Source organism: Cetorhinus maximus, chromosome 15, assembly GCF_964194155.1.
Source record: "Cetorhinus maximus chromosome 15, sCetMax3.hap1.1, whole genome shotgun sequence".
NCBI classification, from domain to species: domain Eukaryota; kingdom Metazoa; phylum Chordata; class Chondrichthyes; order Lamniformes; family Cetorhinidae; genus Cetorhinus; species Cetorhinus maximus.
Genome location: NC_135893.1, coordinates 79,948,068 through 79,969,047, shown reverse-complemented (window position 1 = coordinate 79,969,047; position 20,980 = coordinate 79,948,068). Strand labels below are relative to the sequence as shown.

Genomic DNA, 20,980 nt, shown 5'->3' with positions numbered 1-20,980 from the left:
GCTGCGCGCCCATCAAACTGTCAAAGGCCTATTAAGGTCATTAATAATCTAATTAAGCTGGTTGTCTGGGTTGGCGGCAGGCGTATAGCCCAAGCATTTATCATGAAGCCTCATCCACGGGCAGGATGAGATTTCATTAAGTGATTATAAATTGAATAAAGTTTTTTATTAAAATTCATTGACATGTCCCAGCTCATGTGACACTGTCACATGTGGGGACATGTCTGAATAATTTTTTTTTCTTTATTTTAAACCTTCATAATCAAACTAATCTCCCTGAGGCAGCTCCGTGCGCTCTTTCTGTGTTCTGCGCTCTTTCACACACATGCGCGAAAGAGCACAGGCCCTGACTCAACCTCCTCCCCTGCCCGCACAAGGACCGTTCAGCGCTTCTGGGCGTGCGCCACGTTGGGCAGGCCTTAATTGGCCCACCCACGTAAAATAGCAGCGCGCAGCCGAGCACAGGCAACAATTGGGTGTGCACCCGCCTGTTCCTGCTCAACGCCCCCCAACGGGGAGAAAATTCTCCCCATAGTCTCCCAGTTATCTCTATTTTACATAGTCTTATCTTCAAATAAAGAACCCAAACGAATGTTTCCCCAATCCTTGTTGTGTGATTGGTACACTTACATTGAAAAGAAGAACGTTACATGGTGGCAGTATGATTTTTGAAAATTTGACTGAGAACTATACAAGCCTCAACCCTTCACATGCAGCAGAAGAAAAGAACTGGTGTGAAAATGAAACAGGTATCAAGCTTCACTGTATGTAAGCGATTCTGTAGCTCTGCACGAATCCTACACCCGATACCTTCATTCTGGGATGTTGTTGCACCTCACAACCAGTAGACACAAGATCCTGGTAAGATTGCTCGAATTTGGGAGAGCTTAATCAGTATAAGTCTACGAGCTGCAAAGTTTAAGCAGGAACAGAAATTAAATAGCTGACTCTAGAAAGTCTCACTTTAAGCAGAACTCACAAATGGGAGAGACTCTATTGCGGCTGCTTACTGCCCCTACAGGAGGACTGGGGAAGTTAAACGCTAAAGACTGGGCTGGGAAAACAAATCCATCCAGTAGCAGCTCCCAACAGCCAGAAGAAGCTATAAAAAAGCTTTTTTCACAGTTTAATTGTACTTCTGAAGCCTGCAGTTCACTTTCTTGTCTAAATCACTGCTTTGTGAGCAGAGCTTAGAGGTCACTGAGGAAAAGCCAAAGAGCTCAGCAGCGGCACCATTGCAGTCAAACAGTTGCTTCTGACCAGCTAAGGCAGTGGCTACTTAGGGTACTTAACTCAGAACTAAATTAACTTTCGAAGAGCTATCAAAAGTTCCCGATAGCATTAAAATTCCTGCAAAAAGCTAAAAGATGACCACAAAGTTTCCAACACTTAATTGGAAGCAGCAGATCTCCTATCTGAGTCTACCAGTAAGCAATGTGGTTGGTGTGGCCTCATACATGCACTCAGAAATTGCCCAGCTTTTTCCAATGTATGCAAGGCATGTGGCACCAGAGGACATTGGAAGTGCCAATGCAGAAATCATCAGCTGGAAGAAGTGGTTCAACATGATGAGATGCCACACCCAAGAGCACATACCGAATAGCATCAAGACAAGATCCACATGTCGAACCAAGCTATGCGGTCAAATGATGAGGATGACAAGCATATCAATACACAAAGTGAGCCGACATTCAATATGGTGAACATCAAAAATGTATTGGCACAGTAGTACCAACAGAAGCCTTTGTCACTGTCCAAATTGTATGCCAACAGATGTACGTCCAGCATAACCTAAATGCAAAACTGGATGCTGGTGCAAGTACAAACTGAAATATATGTATCCACAGAAATGGCAAGTGATGGTTCAACCAACCAATGCCAAACTCATCACGTACCATGCTCGGAATTATTACACTCCTGTCGCTACAACAATTCACCCTGGCCAGCCAGATATTTTATGTTTTGGACACCACGGGCAGAATTTTACGGCCCCTTGGCAGGGGCAGGGCTGTAAAATGCGGCAAGACATTCTAAACCCCATTGGCTTTGACGGGAACGTAAAATCCCGCTGCCGTAAAATTTCGCCCCATGTGCCCAGTGACCGCAGGCCTGCAAGGCATGCAAGGACCTGTCCTTGGTCACCATCCATGGTATTGTCAAGACAATGATGAGGACCTCAGACCACAAGGAGCACTATTGGAAACCCTATGCTTACACTTGGAGAAGACCAACTGTGTAATACAGGTCATTAGCCAACAGGTTGTGTGGCAAAATGTGAAATGAATATGTATACCCATTACGAATGTGCGCATTTCATCGTACTGCAGAACCAACGCAGAATTACGATTCAGCTGTCAACACTCCCCAGTCGTCATTTGTCGGCACCCCCAGGAGTACAAGATGCATTACTCGAAAAACAGGGGAGGGTGAGAGACACCCATGACCGGCACACAAGTAACGAGCTACTCAACCTGAACGTCAGACAGAAAGTTCGAGTACAACACCCAACTGATGGTACATAGGATCTAGCAGAAATCATCAGAATATACAGAACCAAGGTCGTATCAAATACGACCATCAAATGGCATGACAGTGCGACGAAACAGATGCCAAATCAGAGTTAATACCACAGCCAGAAACACCAAGCAGGTCTGAGTTGCAACAGAAACAAAACACCCCCAACCAGCATTTTAAAAATGTACAGGAGACTCCAGCAAAGATCACTGAAACTACATCTGGACAGATAAGCCAACGGCCAATATGTTTCAGAGGTTTGTAAATTTATTGCATTGTATGATGGTTTATTCAGACACAATGGTGGAATTTTCCATGCCCGCTGGCGTCGAGCGTGTTTGGCAGCATGAGTGGGCAATATGGCGAGAAGGCTAAAAATCATCTTCACGGCGTCGTGAAACCAATTTGCAGTCGTCTGTTCAGCCCATCAGTGACGGGCTGCGTTTCCCGCCATTGAAATTCAGAGACCTGATTGTAATACATCTGCATGTCATCATAAGGCCAGCCCACTGGAATCACCCCCACCCCACCCGCACAATTTGGCGGGAAAACACGCCAATGTGTTTCACAACAGCATACATAAGGTGTGCACTTGGCAGCCAGCACTTTGAGGGGGACTCAGGTTAGTGCACAGTAATGTTGCACAGTGCTCATGAGTGTCGCCTGTTGGACTCCAAGGTTGAGGCAACTTGGGGTGGGGGGGCAAGGGCTGTCCTGTGGTTGAAGGTAGTTCACAAGCACGTGCAAGGTCGGTGGGGGGGAGGGGGGTGCTGGCAGGGGATGGAAGCGGCCACAGGGAAACCTTATATGAAGTGCCCATTCATCTGCAGCTGAGACAGTTCAGGCACAGCCACATTGACATGTGTGGTGTCGGGCCTCTAGCTTATCTACTCACTCAAGCAATGCAGAGGCCTGAAAGTGCCACCAAGTGCTGCAGATCTTTTCACCCCTCATGCACAGACTGCAACGAATGAGTGTATTAGTGGACTGCAGAACAATTGGACGACTGGGCAAGTTGTACAATCTCCTTGCTAAAGCTGGCCATGGAGCAGTCACTGGTGGAGGTGCTCACAGCCCCTTGTGATGTCAGCATCCTGGTTTGGACCAGTCTCTCCCATGGTTCAAGCTAACAGGGCAGCCTTGCAGCGCAAGTTAGGAGAATGCCTGTGCCTGAGCTGAGATCACAGCATGCAGTCCAATGAGTAAGGCTGCTGCCAGTCGGTCAGGTGGGGTGGGGCGGAGGTAGGTGGGGTTTCGGACAGCCATGCAGTGCACTAATCTCTGGCTATCCAAGTGGTGGCCAGCACTCTGCGGGGTGCATTCAGGACCCTTCAGACTTAACCTGGAGACATTCTTAGAACACCCAAGATAACCCACGCGTCTCTCTCTTTCATTCTGCAGAAGGAGTATATCAGGAGCATGGAACCTGGTGAACTAGCTGTATGCCTTTTGGCCTACAGAGAGTGATGATGATGGAGAAGAGAGTGACAGAGGTGCCTGGCTGCACACAGGGAGGATCACAACCCTCAAGAAGAAGGGGCATCTGGGGCTCCTGCACACGCCACCAAAGAGCCATAGCGAGCCATCGCTGGTTGGTGCCAAGCTAGACCCAGGGTGTCTAGACGCCGCCTTTAATTCTTGCAGATGACCGAGAACCAGTGTCGTTGAAGACTGCACGTGTCTAGGGAACTGATCGGTCACATCTGCCAGCTGCTGCAGGATTTGGTGCCATGGGGACATGGAGGGAATCCACTGCCCGTGACTGTGAAAGTGACCACGGTGCTCAGTTTTTACACCAGTGGCTCCTTTCAGGGCCCCACAGGTGACCTCTGTGGGATCTCACAAACCTCCACCCACAAATGCATCCATGAGATCAGGATGTCATCCTCGCAAGAGCACACAACTTTGTGCATTTCACATGGGACCAGGACAGCCAGTAAGCAAGACTGATTGGATTTGCCCAGATCTTGGGTTTCCCAAAGGCGCAGGTTGTGATTGATCATACTCAAGTGGCGCTCAGACCACCATCGCAACACACGGTCAATTATATCAACCCCAAGGGCTTCCATTCGTTGAATGTGCAGCTGATGTGAGACCACCAGAAAGGCACCCTGTACGTCTGTGCACGGTTTCCAGGGAGTGTCTACAACTCCTACATTTTCAGTCAGTCACAGATCCCTGACATCTTGCAGGGTCCACAAAGGCTGCAAGATTGGCTTCTCGGGGACAAGGGCTACCCACAGAGGACTGGCTGATGACACTCATGCAGCAGCCTCAGACTGTAGCAGAGCGAAGTTATAATGAGGCTCATGCTGCAGCTCGCAACTTGGTGGAGCAGACCATCGGGATGCTGAAAATGAGGTTCCAGTGACTGGATTAGCCTGGTGGAGCCCTGCAATATAATCTACAGAGGGTGTCACGCATCATCATTGTCTGCTGCGCCCTTTACATCCTGGCGCTGCAAAAAGGAGAGGAGCTGGCTGAGGAGGAGATGGAGGAGCTGGAGGTCTCCTCTGATGAGGAGGACACCGACAGGGATGAGGGTGAGGTGGTCCCCAAAGGCAATGCTGACGTCGAAGAGGCCCTCGCACCGGCCAGACAAGGCACGTGCACTCGGGAGGCCCTCATAGCTGCTAGATTTGTGGATTGTGACACCATAGATCCTCACATTGAAACTATGAACATCTGATTCCAGTCTGGCTTATGGCAGAGCACATACCCTCTGTGAGAATTGTCCTGTCATGGAGATGCAGTGGAGGCCCTAATAGTCGCTCGATTGCAGGAGGATGATGACAACATGCAGTGAGGACACTCCATAGATCTTCACATAGCATCTGTGAATGTCTGACTCCTGTCTGTCCAAAGGCAGCTCACTTGCGTTCTGTGATCAAGGTCATATCATGGAGACGAAGCCATGACATTTCAAAAGCACCAGATCCTTTGTCCACCTTCAGCACCTGACCCCTTCAGGAGCACAACGTCACTGGTCACAGATGCTGAAATGATGGGGCCAGCCCCCCCTTAAAGGTGCTGAAGGCCGCACAGAGCACAGGGAAGAGGCCCTGGACTGAGACACCTGCCTTTATCTTGTGCAGAAAGGTTTCACACCTGAGTGACATGAACACTGCTCATCAGAACAAGGAGCCATAGACAAAGAGATATTCTTGGGAGTTTATTTACAATAGTGAACATTATTTCTTAAGTAATTAACACCCATGCCCAGGCTGTGCAACGACATCTTCTTAACCTTCCTAACTCTGCTGCTATGTCTTGGTGCTCTCCAGACATCCATAGCGGAGGTGGAGGCAGCCTGCTGACTGCTACGCCCTGTCTGTGATGACTTTGTTGGGTGTTCTATGGAGGGCTGAGACCTGGAGGGCCCCGGCCTGCAATTGGGGTCCTGCTGTGTGGCAGTGGCACCCTCCTCGGCCTGTGGAGCTGGAACTGTTGAGGTCACAGGAAGAGGGGATTCAGATAGGCCGGACACTCCCGGAGTCACCTGGATGGATGGGCCCAGAGTGTGCACCTGCTGATCCTCCCTATGGGTGCCCGAGGGCCCCTCGCTGACTCCTTGAGGAGAAGGGGTAGCTGGAGTGAGATCGAGCTGCCCCTCACCCCTCTCACATACACACTATTGGAGGCCAACTATGGCATCAGCGATGGAGTTCAGCCCGCGCAGCAGTGCAGGAGCAACGTCCTGGACCAAGGTCTCCATGGCGGCCGCCGTCCAACCAGTGTTGACCTCGGTGCGTTGGCATGCTGGCGCTATCACCTCAGCCTGAATGCAGACAGACTTCACAATCGTACCTTGCAATCTGAGGAGTGCAGCAGACATCCCTTCCTGATGTTCCCAAGTTTGCCTTTGCAGCTTCAGCAACTGAGACATGACCGAGTTCAGAGGTTCATAATTTGACTCGGACCCAGCAAATTTCTGGCCTCCAGCAGTCCTCCGAGTGGCAGGCACCTGGAAAGTCCCTGCCGCCACCTGCAGTGGATCAGACAGTGCGATGTGCTCACCAGATTGTGCTCCCGAGTCTACTGTAAAGCTAGGTCCCACCAAGGTGTGTGGCTCTGCACTAGTGGAGGGTGTGGATGAGCGCTGTGATGGAACTTCAATGAAGGTACCTCCAGAGGTTTTTTCAGGGCTTGATTGGAGGCTTTGGTTCGTAGACTCCGTCGGCTGTTTCCCAAATGTGTCTGCGAAAGATAATTAATGCATGGCAGGGGATTATGGAACAGGACACATCACTCACAGCATGGTTGTCTGATGGATGTTGCTCTGCAGGATCCTCACTTGGTAGAGCAACACTGACCTCACCATCAGCACAGGAACAGTCCAGATCCTCACTGGCCAGCTGGATGGCTCTGTTTTCAAAGTCTGTGAGGACCTTGATATCAGGCATTCCTCCACCAGTCTGTGACCTCTTCCTCTTGTGTGCCAGCTTGTCCTGCATGAATAGAGATGGAGAGAGTGTAAGCAGGGTGCCTGCCAGGCCAGATGATAAACATGCCTGGCATGTGTTTGTTGGAGTGGTCTCATGGACAGGATAAGGACAATGAAGGTTTGTGGGAGAGAATGAATGGTGATGTCCCTTGAACTGACAGTGAGTGAGGTCCCTGTGGATGTGTGATGAGTTTGTGAGTGTGTGAGCTGAGAGTAATGAGAAGAGTGACTTACCTTGGTGGAACGAGGGAGATCATTCATCCCCTTGCGGCACTGGGTGGCTGTTTTCTTTTGCAGGGCATTGGTGTTGACCCCAGCAGTCACCACCCCCCCTTGCTAGATTGGTGCCCCTCCTGCGGCCAGAGTGGGGATAGAAGATATCACGGCGGGCCTCCACGGCGTCCAGAAGGCGCTCGAGGAACACATCGCTAAACTGGAGGGCTGCAGTCTTTTTGCCTTTCAGGGCCATCCTGTTTTCTGTGCAGCAGTCCTGGGTTGGAAGCACTTAGAGGTGTGCACGCAGTTCAGTTTAAATATGGCGCCTGGCATGTTGATGCAGCGAGGTGATGCCTTGGCGGGCAAATGAGTGCCCACCCGCCATCGAAACAGCGTGTTTCCCGGGAATGCATGATTAATGCGGTAGGTTTGGGACGATACGGTGTGAGAAGTCGCCATTGTGGCCAGGGGTAAAACGTCATTTTCCTCACTCGCTACCACACTTAATGCAAACCTAGGATGATTCTGCCCAATGATTCTTTAAAGGTAAACCATAGGTTAGAAAAAAGGGGGATGTTGTGATAAGAGGTACATGTACCTTTAAGGAGGCATATTTTAAACTGTTGTCAATCACTATCACCTCAATTGGATGTAATATATTAGTCCCATAACTTGAACTCAGATTACAAGCAGCAGGAGTAGGAGTCAGATGTATTACATATGCTCTCCCAGTTAACTCTATTTGTATATAGTCTTATCTTCAAATAAAGAACCCATATTATTATTTCACCAGTCCTTGTCATGTGATTGGTATGTTCACACCGAAGAAAAAAACATAACACCCTCCCAGTGAGTGGTCCTTGACCACATGACCTCCCAAGTCTCCTTCTTAAATGCAACGCACCTATTGCCTCCCAGCCCAAACTTTCGCTCAATCCTATGCACTTTCAACCTCCTTTATATTCACCCAAGCCCCACCAAAAACATGTATACTGGAATTTTTGCCAGTTCTCCCAATTTCCCACCCTAACTTAGGTAGAAACTGTACCGAAAAGGGGTAAGCAACTGTTTGAGCACTATCTCGAGAGTTCATCTTCAGTGTTTACACTAATCCACCACCACAGGAGATTGGAAGAACCCTTGTGGAAACTCCACCCCATGATCTTCAAGGTGCAGAATGCAGGCAGAGCCCTGGACTGGAGAAATGTCTTACTCAATAGTATAATTGAACTCTTTCCTTAGCAATCAGACATCAAATCTGTCTATAAATGTCAAAAAGGTAGCACTAGGAGCAGAGGTCTGTAGTGCACTAAGACACACTAAGACCTCAAATGGTGTGTCTTCATGAGGGAAACATGAAAATATGCTTCACCTCTCACTGCTAAACCATTTATATTTTATTAGTGAGCAACACTAAAGGAGATCACATGTAATTAAAAGGCTTATCCTGCTGGTATCTGTTTGCTGTGCCTGGAGTGCATGAAGCAGCATGTTGATTATCTCAAATTTAATATTCACTTAAAAGCGGCCAATTTAACATCACATAGATACTTCTTTTATTATGTCTCAAAAATAAAATCTAATTCTTAAGGCAAGGAGGCAGTGATAAAAGAAATGTTGAAATCTTATCAGTGGCACCGTTGCTTGGGTCATCCACCTGCCCCTATATACCCCTAAAAATTAAACATAAAGAAAAGAAACCAATCGTTCTTTAAAATAAACCTTAAAATTTAATTGGCCAGATTTTGCTGTCAAAATGATGGTTCAGCTAATGGTGCTCACTATTATTTTATGAAGAAATGGTTCAGCAACGTCAGGTGAGAGGCAGAAGCATAGTTAAACTCAAATATCCAAAGAATGCTTAGCCTTTTCAGTACAGTTCCTACCTAAATCCTGCTCCACTGTGAGTGAAAGACAAACAGAAAGACAGAAAGGAGGGAATAAAAAGAAGTGAAAAGAACGAGCGAGATAGTCACAAAGAGGAACAGTTTTAAAATCATTACATCCAAGGGACATAAATTTGTATTTAATATGCTTCTCCTCAAGCGGACATTATGCCAGCATCTCAACTACTTTGTTTGACTTCAATATAAAATGTGAGATAATTCTCTTTGGTGAGTGGGAGAAAGAGGAAGAGAGTATGATCAACTGATTGGAAATAATTCCTGCTTTTCCAGAGGACCCTGAACACGTTACCTTAAACATTTCCTTAACAGGCCACTTCACAAATTAAACCACAATCAAAACACTTCGGTTTATCTCTAATAATTTATGGCCTTTTATAACCAGCTTACTTCACATTTTTAAGTAAATCATCCACATACACAGTTTCGCAATGTCAGCAATTTGGCAGGAATGAAAATGAAATTGGAAGGATTTTCTTTCTTTCCTTTTGCTACTCTTTGTACTTCCTTTTTTATTTTACTAACAATTAATGTGGGAAGAGCAGCAATGGTTTATCCTTGATTCACAACCTCTGACAGAGCGGCTTGGCAGCTACTGTGAAGTACCATCAACAGTTGAGGGGATGCAGGCAAATGTAATGAATCTTAAACCAATCACCATAAAACATCAAAGAACATAACCTTTAACATCACAATAGATAATCACAACTCAATTTGTTACATAAAAACTATTAAGAATTGCCAAAGGAAGCGGAAGAAGCTCAGATTTGATCTAATCACTTTTCAGCTTGTTCCTCTCTCTTTAGAAATCTTTCTCTCTTATTCTGGCTGCTGCACCTCTTTGCCTCTCATACTGTCCCACCTACCGCTTGGGGGTACACTTTCAACTTGCCATCCAGGTGATCAACTGGCATTGCAGAGCAGTACTCAGTATAGAAATCAACTAAATTCTAGACTCAGAAGCCAGGAGGATAGTGCTGAGGCCTAAAGACAAGGGGTAAATTTTCAACTTGGGGTGTAAAATTAATGTTGCAGATTGGCTGTGTGTGTTGTAGAAACCACCTGATTTTCATTCTGACTAATGCCAATGGAAATAAACCTGAACTACCTACTTCTCTTCCCAGATTTTATTACTGTGCTCCTGGCTTTTGTCCTGCATTTTATCAATTGTGTTTCTGTACACTTGTGCCCGTTCATCATCTGGGACAGTGGAATTTGTATGAAAATTCAACTGGCAATGTAGCCCAAGTCCGGCTACTCCACAACACATTTCTAAGAACAATATTTGGAATATAACTGCATCCAAATATGAATATAAAACTATTTCATCTTTCTAACAATTGAACATTGTGAACAATTATGCAAGAAATGACTCTGTTTTGAAGGGGGAAGTAAAAACTGTTTCAATTAACCTGTATTTAATAATTTCTGATGTTTAGTCGATGAACCAATTTCACCAAAAGAATTAAAACAAGTTTAAAAACTGAATGTTTAAAATTTATTGGAAATGACTTAAATTATCTTGAGTTTATTGGTGCTTTTATAATCTAGATTACATCATGGTACCTAAAGTTATTAGCTGGGACATATTAGAAAACTTTAAAAAAAATTTATTTGGAAGCATTTTCAAGTTCTGATGGCTAAACAACAGTCTTTTTGTTGGTGGCCTTCATACTCCTGACAAAGTGCATAAAGCAAGCAGGTTTTACACAGAACAAACTCTTCCTAGCAATTTGGCTTTGATAGTAAAAAGAAACATCCACCTTGAAACTTCATAATATAAATAACATGATTAAAAATGAATTTTTACTAGAAATGAAATATTGGTGGAAGGTTCCATGTATTCAGTTAACGTTAATCAAGGTCTAGATTTTACTTTAAAAAGTATGCTGTTTAAATTATAACCAAAGCCTTTGCCAAATACGCCATATGTTCAGCTGTGCTGAAAGGAAGTCAAGCTTCTTCGCATTTCATTCTTTTCAACCAGCAGTACATTCCTTCCGGCAGTACATCCTGTTTAGAACTGCTGTGAACAGCTTGGAGTCAAGAGTTGTGTTGCATAACTTCCCACAGAATATACATTATATTTGTCCATAGAACATTGTATTGTTTAATTAAGCTAATGGTTATTGATTATAATTGCCAGATTTTTCAATGTGATGTTCCCTGATCCTCATAAGGATGAGGATAACTCATGAAGGTCAATGTTTACATACAGGTGCAGCTTTTAAATTGTTAAACAATGGTGAAAATCTCAGCAGAATTTATTAATTTCTTGGGTCAGCCTCTTATATAATATCATTATGAATGGTTGGAGATGGGAGTTGGAGCAATAAATTGCATAAAGGGAGTTGAACAACTAACGGGAAATATCTACCTAGCCGGTCGGAAATTCATACTGTCTTTGCAAAGCTCAAAGGGTAGTTTCAATGTATTGGCAAACCTTGCCAAAGATGAAGGGTAAAAGGGCTAAGGTGTTTCTGTCAAAATGAAGGAATAGGAGATCCAATATATGCAGGCATCAGTCTTCAGGCAAGTGACAGAACAGTCTAGATCCTTGTTTGAGGACTGCTGAAGTGGAGGAAATAGCTGAAATGCATTTGCAAGCTTTGTTGCACTGACAATGGCAATGAGTATGGGGAACTATCTTCATAGAATTGGGTCAGAAAAATTCAAATGCAAAGTATCTGTTGATAGCATCCTTGCAACATTAGGGCTGGTACAACCAGTGACAATTGGTGATCAACTGCAGACTCAAACCTACCTCTGTCTCTTTCTAGGATACAAGGGGATGGTATCCAAATTGTAGCATACCTAGAAAGAGACAGAGATAGGTTTGAGTCTGCAGTTGATCACCAATTGTCACTGGTTGTACCAGCCCAAATGTTGCAAGGATACTTTGCATTTGAATTTTTCTGAACCAATTCTATGAAGATAGTTCCCCATACTCATTGCCATTGTCAGTGCAACAAAGCTTGCAAATATTGTGGCATCGTGGCAGGTGTGGTCACTCAGGCTATGCCTTCTTTCTTGCAGTGTCACTGAAAGCACGCTATAATGCAATTGGAATGCCTCTGATAACGTGTTCAGTCAATTGAGCATTCATGTATCTTAGTGGTGCCATCAGTCCTGCAGTTCTAGTTTTTTGGAATTGGAACAACTGCATGCGCTATCTACCAAAGTGAGATCCGCTCACCTCTGTCCACAGATGCAAGTGTGTAGACATTAGCAGATGGCCGCAGAACACTACTCATGCAGCAGGACCTACCTGGAATCTTTTACATCTCTCCTTGGTCCAAACACTTGAACAAAATTGAATTCCCATTGGCAAACCCACTGGCGCCAGTAATCAATTTCATCAACAGACACAAAGGCTTATTGAGAACCTATAAATGCTTACAGAAAGAAAAAGAAAAAATACTGCCTTAAACTTTTGAAGGAATTTTCCTACAAGGGTTTTTAATGGACCACAGTATATAGCATAATCCCTAGGAATGATGCATGCCTATTATAGATACAGTGGATTTTGCTTGGCATTAATCCAAGTGATTGCTGGAAATTGATACAGGAAGTGTACTTACATCATTTTTACATCATTGCAATATTATCAAATTCTCATTGGAAATGTGAATCTTGCACAGAAGGAGAATTGCGATATTCAAGATCTCCTCTCAGTTTATTCCATGTTATTAATCCATAAAACATAAGAGCAGAAATTAGGCCATTCAGCCCATCGAGTCTGCTCCGCCATTCAATCATGGCTGATAAGTTTCTCAACCCCATTCTCCCGCCTTCTCCCCGTAACCTTTGATCCCCTTACCAATCAAGAACCCATCTATCTCGGTCTTAAATACACTCAATGACCTGGCCTCCACAGCCTTCTGTAGCAATGAATTCCATAGATTCACCACTCTCTGGCTAAAGACGTTTCTCCTCATCTCTGTTCTAAAAGGTCTTCCCTTTACTCTGAGGCTGTGCCCTTGGGTCCTAATCTCTCCTACTAATGGAAATATCTTCCCCACGTCCACTCTATCCAGGCCTTTCAGTATTCTGTAAGTTTCAATCAGATCCCCCCTCATCCTTCTAAACTCCATCGAGTATAGACCCAGAGTCCTCAAACGTTCCTCATATGTAAAGACTTTCATTCCTGGCATCGTTCTCGTGAACCTCCTCTGGACCCTCTCCAGGGCCAGAATATCCTTCCTGAGATACGGGGCCCAAAATTGCTCACAATATTCTATATGTGGTCTGACCAGAGCCTTATAAAGCCTCAGCAGCACATACCTGCTTTTATATTCTAGTCCTCTCGAAATAAATGCCAACATTGCATTTGCCTTCCTAACTACCGACTCAACCTGCAAGTTAACCTTAAGAGAATCCTGGACTAGGACTCCCAAGTCCCTTTGCACTCCAGATTTCTGAATTCTCTCCCCATTTAGAAAATAGTCTATGCCTCTATTCTTCCTACCAAAGTGCATGACCTCACACTTGCCCACATAGTATTCCATCTGCCACTTCTTTGCCCATTCTCCTAACCTGTCCAAATCCTTCTGCAGCCTCCCCGCCTCCTCAATACTATCTGTCCCTCCACCTATCTTTGTATCATCTGCAAACTTAGTCAGGATGCCCTCAATTCCTTCATCTAGATCGTTAATGTATAAAGTGAAAAGTTGTGGTCCCAACACTGACCCCTGCGGAACTCCACTTGTCACCGGCCACCATCCTGAGAAGGACCCCCTTATCCCCACTCTCTGCCTCCTGCCAGACAGCCAATCTTCTATCCATGCTAGTTACTTGCCTCTAACACCATGGGCTCTTATCTTACTGAGCAGCCTCCTGTTTGGCACCTTGTCAAAGGCCTTCTGGAGTCCAAGTAGATAACATCCATTGGCTCTCCATTGTCTAACCTACTCGTTACTTCCTCAAAGAATTGTAACAGATTTGTCAGGCATGACCTCCCCTTGATGAAACCATGCTGACTTTGCCCTATTTTACCATGCACTTCCAAGTATTCTGAAATCTCATCCTTAATAATGGACTAAAATTTTACCAACGACCAAGGTCAGGCTAATCGGCCTGTAATTTCCCGTCTTTCGCCTCACTCCCTTCTTAAACAGGGGGGTTACATTAGCGATTATCCAGTCCTCTGGGACCCTCCCTGACTCGAGTGATTCCTGAAAGATCACCACTAACGCCTCCACTATCTCTTCAGCTATCTCCTTCAGAACTCTGGGCTGTAATCCATCTGGTCCAGGTGATTTATCCACCTTCAGACCTTTCAGTTTTCCTAGCACCTTCTCCTTGGTAATGGCCACCATACTCACCTCTGCCCCCCGACTCTCTTGAACTTTGGGGATGTTACTCATGTCTTCCACCGTGAAGACTGACGCAAAGTACCTATTCAGTTCCTTCCCCATTTCTTTGTTCTCCACTACTACTTCTCCAGCATCATTTTCCAGCAGTCCAATGTCCACTTTTGCCTCTCTCTTACCCTTTATATATCTAAAAAAAACTCTTGCAATCTTATTTTATATTACTGGCTAGTTTACCCTCATTTTAATCTTCTCCCTCCTTATTTCTTTTTTAGTTGTCCTCTGTTGGTCTTTGTAGGCTTCCCAATCCCCTGGTTTCCCACTGCTGTTCGCTGCATTGTATGCTTTCTCTTTAGCTTTTATGCTGCCCCTGACTTCCCTTGACAGCCATGGTTGCCTCGTCCTCCCTTAGTATGCTTCTTCTTCCTAGGGATGAATTTTTGCTGTGTCTCCCAAATTATTCCTGCCATTGCTGTTGCAATGTCTTTCCTGCTAGGCTCATCTCCCAGTCAATTCTGGCCAGCTCCTCCCTCATGCCTCTGTAGTTGCCTTTATTCAACTGTAATACCATTACATCTGATTCCAGCTTTTTCCTCTCAAACTGCAGGGTAAAATCTATCATATTATGGTCACTTCCTCCTAAGGGTTCCTTCACCTTAAGCTCCCTTATCAAATCTGCCTCATTACACATCACTAAATCTAGAATTGCCTGTTCCCTAGTGGGCTCCACCACAAGCTGCTCCAAAAAGCCATCTCACAGGCATTCCACAAATTCATTTTCTTGGGACCCACTACCAACCTGATTTTCCCAGTCTACCTGCATATTGAAATCCCCCATGTTCACTGGTGCATACAACACATTAATAACTTGAAAATCGGCCCACAAAGCCCTATATTTCATATAACTGGAGAAAGTTATTAAAATATTTTATATTGATCTCTTTTAATAATTACACAAATAATTAGATAGTCATTCATAAAAGTTCAAACTCCCTGTTTGATACAAAGATTGGCCGGGTGGTTAACAGTGAGGTTGAGTGTCTTGGGCTACAGGAAGATATAAATGAAATGGTCAAATGGCAGATAAGTGGCAGATGGAATTTAACCCTGAAAAGTGTGAGGTGATACACTTTGGAAGGAGTAATTTGACAAGGAAGTATTCAATGAACGGCACGACACTAGGAAGTTCTGAGGAACAAAGGGACCTTGGCGTGTGTGTCCATAGATCTCTGAAGGCAGAGGGGCATGTTAGTGGGGTGGTGAAAAAGGCATATGGGACACTTGCCTTTATCAACTGAGGCATAGATTACAAAAGTAAGGAGGTCATGTTGGAGTTATATAGAACCTTAGTGAGGCCACAGCTGGAGTACTGTGTGCAGTTCTGGTCACCACATTATAGGAAGGATGTGATTGCACTGGAGAGGGTGCAGAGGAGATTCACCAGGATGTTACAAGGGATGAAACATTTAAGTTAAGAGAGGTTGGATAGACTTGGGTTGTTCTTGTTGGAGCAGAGAAGACTGAGGGTCGACCTGATTGAGGTGTACAAGATTATGAGGGGCATGGACAGGGTGGATAGGGAGCAGCTGTTCCCCTTGGTTGAAGGGTCAGTCACAAGGGGACATAAGTTCAAGGTGAGGGGCAGGAGGTTTAGGGGGGATGTGAGGAAAAACCTTTTTTACCCAGAGGGTGGTGACGGTCTGGAATGCGCTGCCTGGGAGGGTGGTGGAGGCGGGTTGCCTCACATCCTTTAAAAAGTACCTGGGTGAGCACTTGGCACATCATAACATTCAAGGCCACGGGCCAAGTGCTGGTAAATGGGGTTAGGTAGCTAGGTCAGGAGTTTTTCACGTGTCGGTGCAGACTCGATTGGCTGAAGGGCCTCTTCTGCACTGTGATTCTGTGATTGTGACTGGAATAAACTGGTTGGTGTAACCTGTGAGAAAGCTTAAGAATACCTGAAACACTATTGCTTGTAACTAATCTCTGACTTTCGTTCTTTTGCATCTTTTCCTGTCCAAGTGAGTATTGATGCAGCATTAAACACGCTATTGTTAATGCATAGTGACTGCTAAATCTCTTAGGATTTCATAGTACAGGTCAAGTATCCTTTACCCAAAACCTGGGGCCAATTGCATTTCGGATTTCAGACAATTTCAGTTTTTGGATACCGCATATAGGACTAGGCCTACTCACATTACAATGGCCAAAGTCTAGGCTATCTATAGTCTAAAGTAAATAAAATGGCTAGAAAAGTAAGATGTACCACTAAATAATAAATACAGGGTGCCTGTAATAAGTTCCCACCGGTGGCACCATCTGTGATTCTGCTTGTAGGAGAGGGTTCTCAAGGTAAGCAGTGCAGTCAAACAACTGGACTTCCCGTGTTAAAGGTTGGGTGCAGTCGGTGAGGTTCCTGTCAGCTCGGGTCGCGCCGGCTCGTGTCACAGACTTCCCGCGTAAAGGTCGATGAGGTTCAAAACAAGTGCAGTTTTTGGATGGGTTCGGTTTTCAGATTTATGGATAAAGGATACTCAACCTGTAGTAGAAAATCTTTTTCATAATAAAAGAGTAGCTATAGAGGGACAGCTGGATTTATTATTGCATGTTTTGTTGATCATGTGCCTGCATTTGAAAGAAATTGACGCAGCTGCACGTTACTTGAGATACCACATTGGCCCCAATTTGCAATATTTTTGGAGGTCTATTAGAGTGTAGATTTTGGAACCTGCCTGATAATTCCCAGCAAATTGCTGAATTCATATCAAATGTTCCATAAGTAACTTTTATTGATAAATCATTGAACTGCAATGACTTTGTAAATTAGCACAATTGTCACATAAAGATATTTCACCTGCATTCTAGGATAAGAAATCAAACATAGGACAGCTATCACTTATTTTTTGATTGATGGAAATAAATAACTCTAAACAATAAAAGATTTTTAAAAATTCAGTGCATCTAAATTCAATGATGTATCTAAATCTCCCTATCCCTAGGTTCTGAGCACTGAGGGAAAGCTCTCAAATGACTTTTGAAGCCTCTCTGCAGCAAAACACTAATTACAACTAACAGCCTAGATTGGGTTGCCTGATTTCTCCTTCTTCTAAGAGAGTGGCCTGAATTTTCGTTCCCGGGTCAAGAGCGCAGAGTTGGGAAAATTCCCAGCTTCATAAACCCGACTCGGGAGAAAGTGCCAGAGAGTCGGATTTTCGTTCCAGCAGGGCAGGTGTTAACGGGAGTTGTGCCAGTTAGGAGTCAGCACAGGGACTGTCCGGTGCAGAGGCAGGCTGGGCGAAAGGCCAGCCTAAGTGATCCGGCACTTTGTCCCAGTTGCAAAAAAAAAACAACCCGCTAGCCCTCACCCCCTCACACACTCCCCATGCCTCATCCATGCCATCTCATGCCCCCTAAGTGTCTACTGATGAATGCACTATTTAAAAACAACACTCTGATTGATTGAAAACCCATTTGCTACATTTAACTTCCTCCAGCCACTTAATCCCTTATAATAACAAGCATTTATATTTACAGCCCCACATCAAAGACTTTATAATCACTTGAAATTGTCAATCAAATGTTGACCTGACAGGCACCCCACTGTAATATTGATAGGTTGTGAAATCAGTCTGTAGCACAAATCCTTTGATGACAACCCTTACATCAACAGAAAGAGTGAACTAGCCAGCACTGATTTTTTTAACCTGCAGACTTCTTTTTTTAGATTTAAAGGTCAGGAGATTTCAATCCATTGATAGCTTGACAGTACTAATGAGCTTTGACAGCTCCCTTCACAGGTCTCTTGACAGCTTAACAGTTCCAATGAATTTATCCACTTTTTACACACATTTGTGTCCACTTTTAACAATCTCAAAGGGCACTTGACCTCTCCCACAGGGCAAATTGTCTCTACCAAAGGTATCTCTGGACCTATCCAAAAGGGTACTCTACCTCTACAAATGGGTACCCACCCTCTACAAAGAACTCTGATAACTTTAGACTTTCTCCTGAAAGGTCTGAAGTACACAGGTCGTGTTTTGGACACCCCACCAACAAAAATCGGATCTGACTGAAGGCAGTTGCATTTTAGTGTATGCAGCTGCCTCTATGAATCATTCCTCACCACTCCCCTACAGCAACCCACCCCCTCAGCCCCTCTGCCCTCCCTGTGAAAATGGCAAGTGCCAAGTTAAGGGACAGGACCCCTGAAATCATGTCATTGCGAAAATTCAGGCCAGTGTCTCTGTTTGGAATTTCCCGATGATAGAAACATCTATAATTCGCTTATATGAGGCCCATAGTTCCAAAAGTGACACTAACTCACTGGCAAATCCAAATCACCCACTAGATTTATAATAAACGTAAAAAAATTTGCCTTGTGTTTGAGTTGGTAGAAGTAGACTATTTAAAAATCAAGACGACAAAGCGAAGGCTAAAGGTTTCCTTTTCCATGCACTTGTCTGTGATTTTCCTCCTCATCTACTTTAGTGGGTGAAAAGTTGCAGGCTGCTAATCACAGAAACAGAAAGCACCAGGGCCTGAATTTTTCCCGCGTTGGGCGGGCTCAGCGGGAGCGGGCGGGGGTGGTCGCGGAGCTGATCGCCACCCGCGATCAGCTCCGCGCCGCCATTTTATGCAGGCCGGCCTATTAAGGCCTGCCCAGTGTAATACGCGAGTGGTAGCACTGAGTACTACCTGTGCGGGCGGGGGCAGGAGGGAGAGTCGGGGCCAGCGTTCTTTCACACATGCGCGCGCAAGAGCACTTTAATCTCCCTGAGGCACAGAGCTGCCTCTCAGGGAGACTGAAGCGCTTTTGAAAACAGTAAATAAAATCAATAAAAATTTAATGAAACATGTCCCCTCACGTGACTGTGTCACATAAGATGGGACATGTTTTTATTTTTCAGGAAAACTTTTTATTTAATTCATAAAAGCTTTAGGAAACCTCATCCCGCTTGTGGATGAGGTTTCCTAAAAAACGTAAAGGCCGCTTGGCCTTTTCGCCTGCCTGCCAACCGTGAGGTTGGACGGGCAGCATAAACTTGACATTAGTTATTTCGTTAATCGTCCTAATAGGCTTTTTAATTATCGGTGGGCGCACAGCTGACTCTGGTGCACGCCCGCCGAACAAAACATCGTGAGACAGCGCGATAACATCAGGATGCACGCCCGACATCATCGCGCGTCATTTTACACGCCGGCATGTCGGGTCCGCCCCCGCACGATGACTGAAAAATTCTGGTCCAGGTTATTGATTAAGAACATGGAGATATTTTGAGATAATAGTTCAGTATACTTAGAGAAAACAGATGCAAACTTAATTCCATCAAATCAACTAATAACATAGTTGCATGGTTGAACATGGTGTTGATAGCAAATAAACTGTTCTTTATTTTTACAGAAAGAATAGTGCATTCTACAAAAGAGAGGTAAGAGCATAAAGAGCATTTGTTCAAAATGCCTGTATTGAGATTTTCTAATGCAGACAGCAATGGTTTATAATTCAGTAATTTATTGTCATTGATTTAGCTAAGCAAGAGCTATTTGACATAAATTCTTCTTCATTCACTGTTGGAATGCAATAATGTAAAATGAAAAATGCTAGTCTCCTGATTGGGCATCCATTAAAATTATATGCATGGCAAGGGTTGGTGGATCAGATTTTTTACCCCTTAGAATTTAAGTATTTGTATAATATAATCACTTTAGGCATAAGGCCACTTCTTGGTCGGTTTTGTTTCACCATCATACTGACGAGAGTGCAGCAGACAGTAGCATCACAAAGCAGGTAGTAGGCCCCAGCATTAGGCTCATCACTAACCAGGAAAGGAAACAAGGCGGATTGGGGGGTGAGTATGTCACTACCTCAAGTCCAAAATTAGAATTGGGCACCTGCACGTGGGAAAGGGGCTAATCAGGTCCCCTAAAAATCAGATAAAAACTCCAATTATAGTACACAAGAAAATTGGTAAAATCTAAGTAAATGTGGTTGAAAAAGCAAAATGGCAAGTAGACCTGGATGTCTCACACAATGGTAAGATTAATGACAGGTGCCTAGTTTTATAGTGTGCCAGGCAATTTTGATATAGGCTTTTCTCATTCTAAAATGTTGACCCCCCCACCGGATGCAAGATTCTCCCATAATGTCTCAGTGACAGAAAAGGGGAAATTTTACCCCTGCCTGGCAGGCAGGAAATTAAAATTGCCTGGGAGACCCACCAACCAATGATTCACTCCGTCCCCACAGTCTTCAAATTTAACCTGCTCTTCTGATCAGGCAGCAAGGACACCTATAGGAAGCTGGGAGGGTTCTTCTTTAAATATGCAGATCAGGTTATGATAATGTCATCAAGGCCCAAATGCAATTTTAACTAGTGGCTTGAGCGGGGAACCCATTGTGACTTTTCAATCAGATGAAGCTAACGGGAGGAAGATTCAGGGCCACGAGAGTCCCGAAGAGTTAAGTTTTTAAAAAATAGTTTTCGCTTTCCTTCTGGGGCCAAAAGGGGCAGGATTGCCCCTTCCCAATGGTGAAACCTTTACAGGACAATCTCCCCTCAACTTACCTTAGGGGTGGAGACAGTTCCTTC

The 20,980-nt window shown here is 44.7% G+C and overlaps 1 protein-coding gene across 1 annotated transcript in view; it reads left to right on the top strand.

Annotated features, from left to right (window-relative positions):
* rgs11 (regulator of G protein signaling 11) overlaps positions 1-20,980 on the top strand; it is a 149,901-nt gene that overhangs the window by 89,356 nt on the left and 39,565 nt on the right. Inside the window, exon 10 of the mRNA XM_078559289.1 lies at positions 19,796-19,819. Coding sequence (XP_078415415.1) covers positions 19,796-19,819 — 24 coding nt within the window. The remainder of the gene's footprint in view (positions 1-19,795; positions 19,820-20,980) is intronic.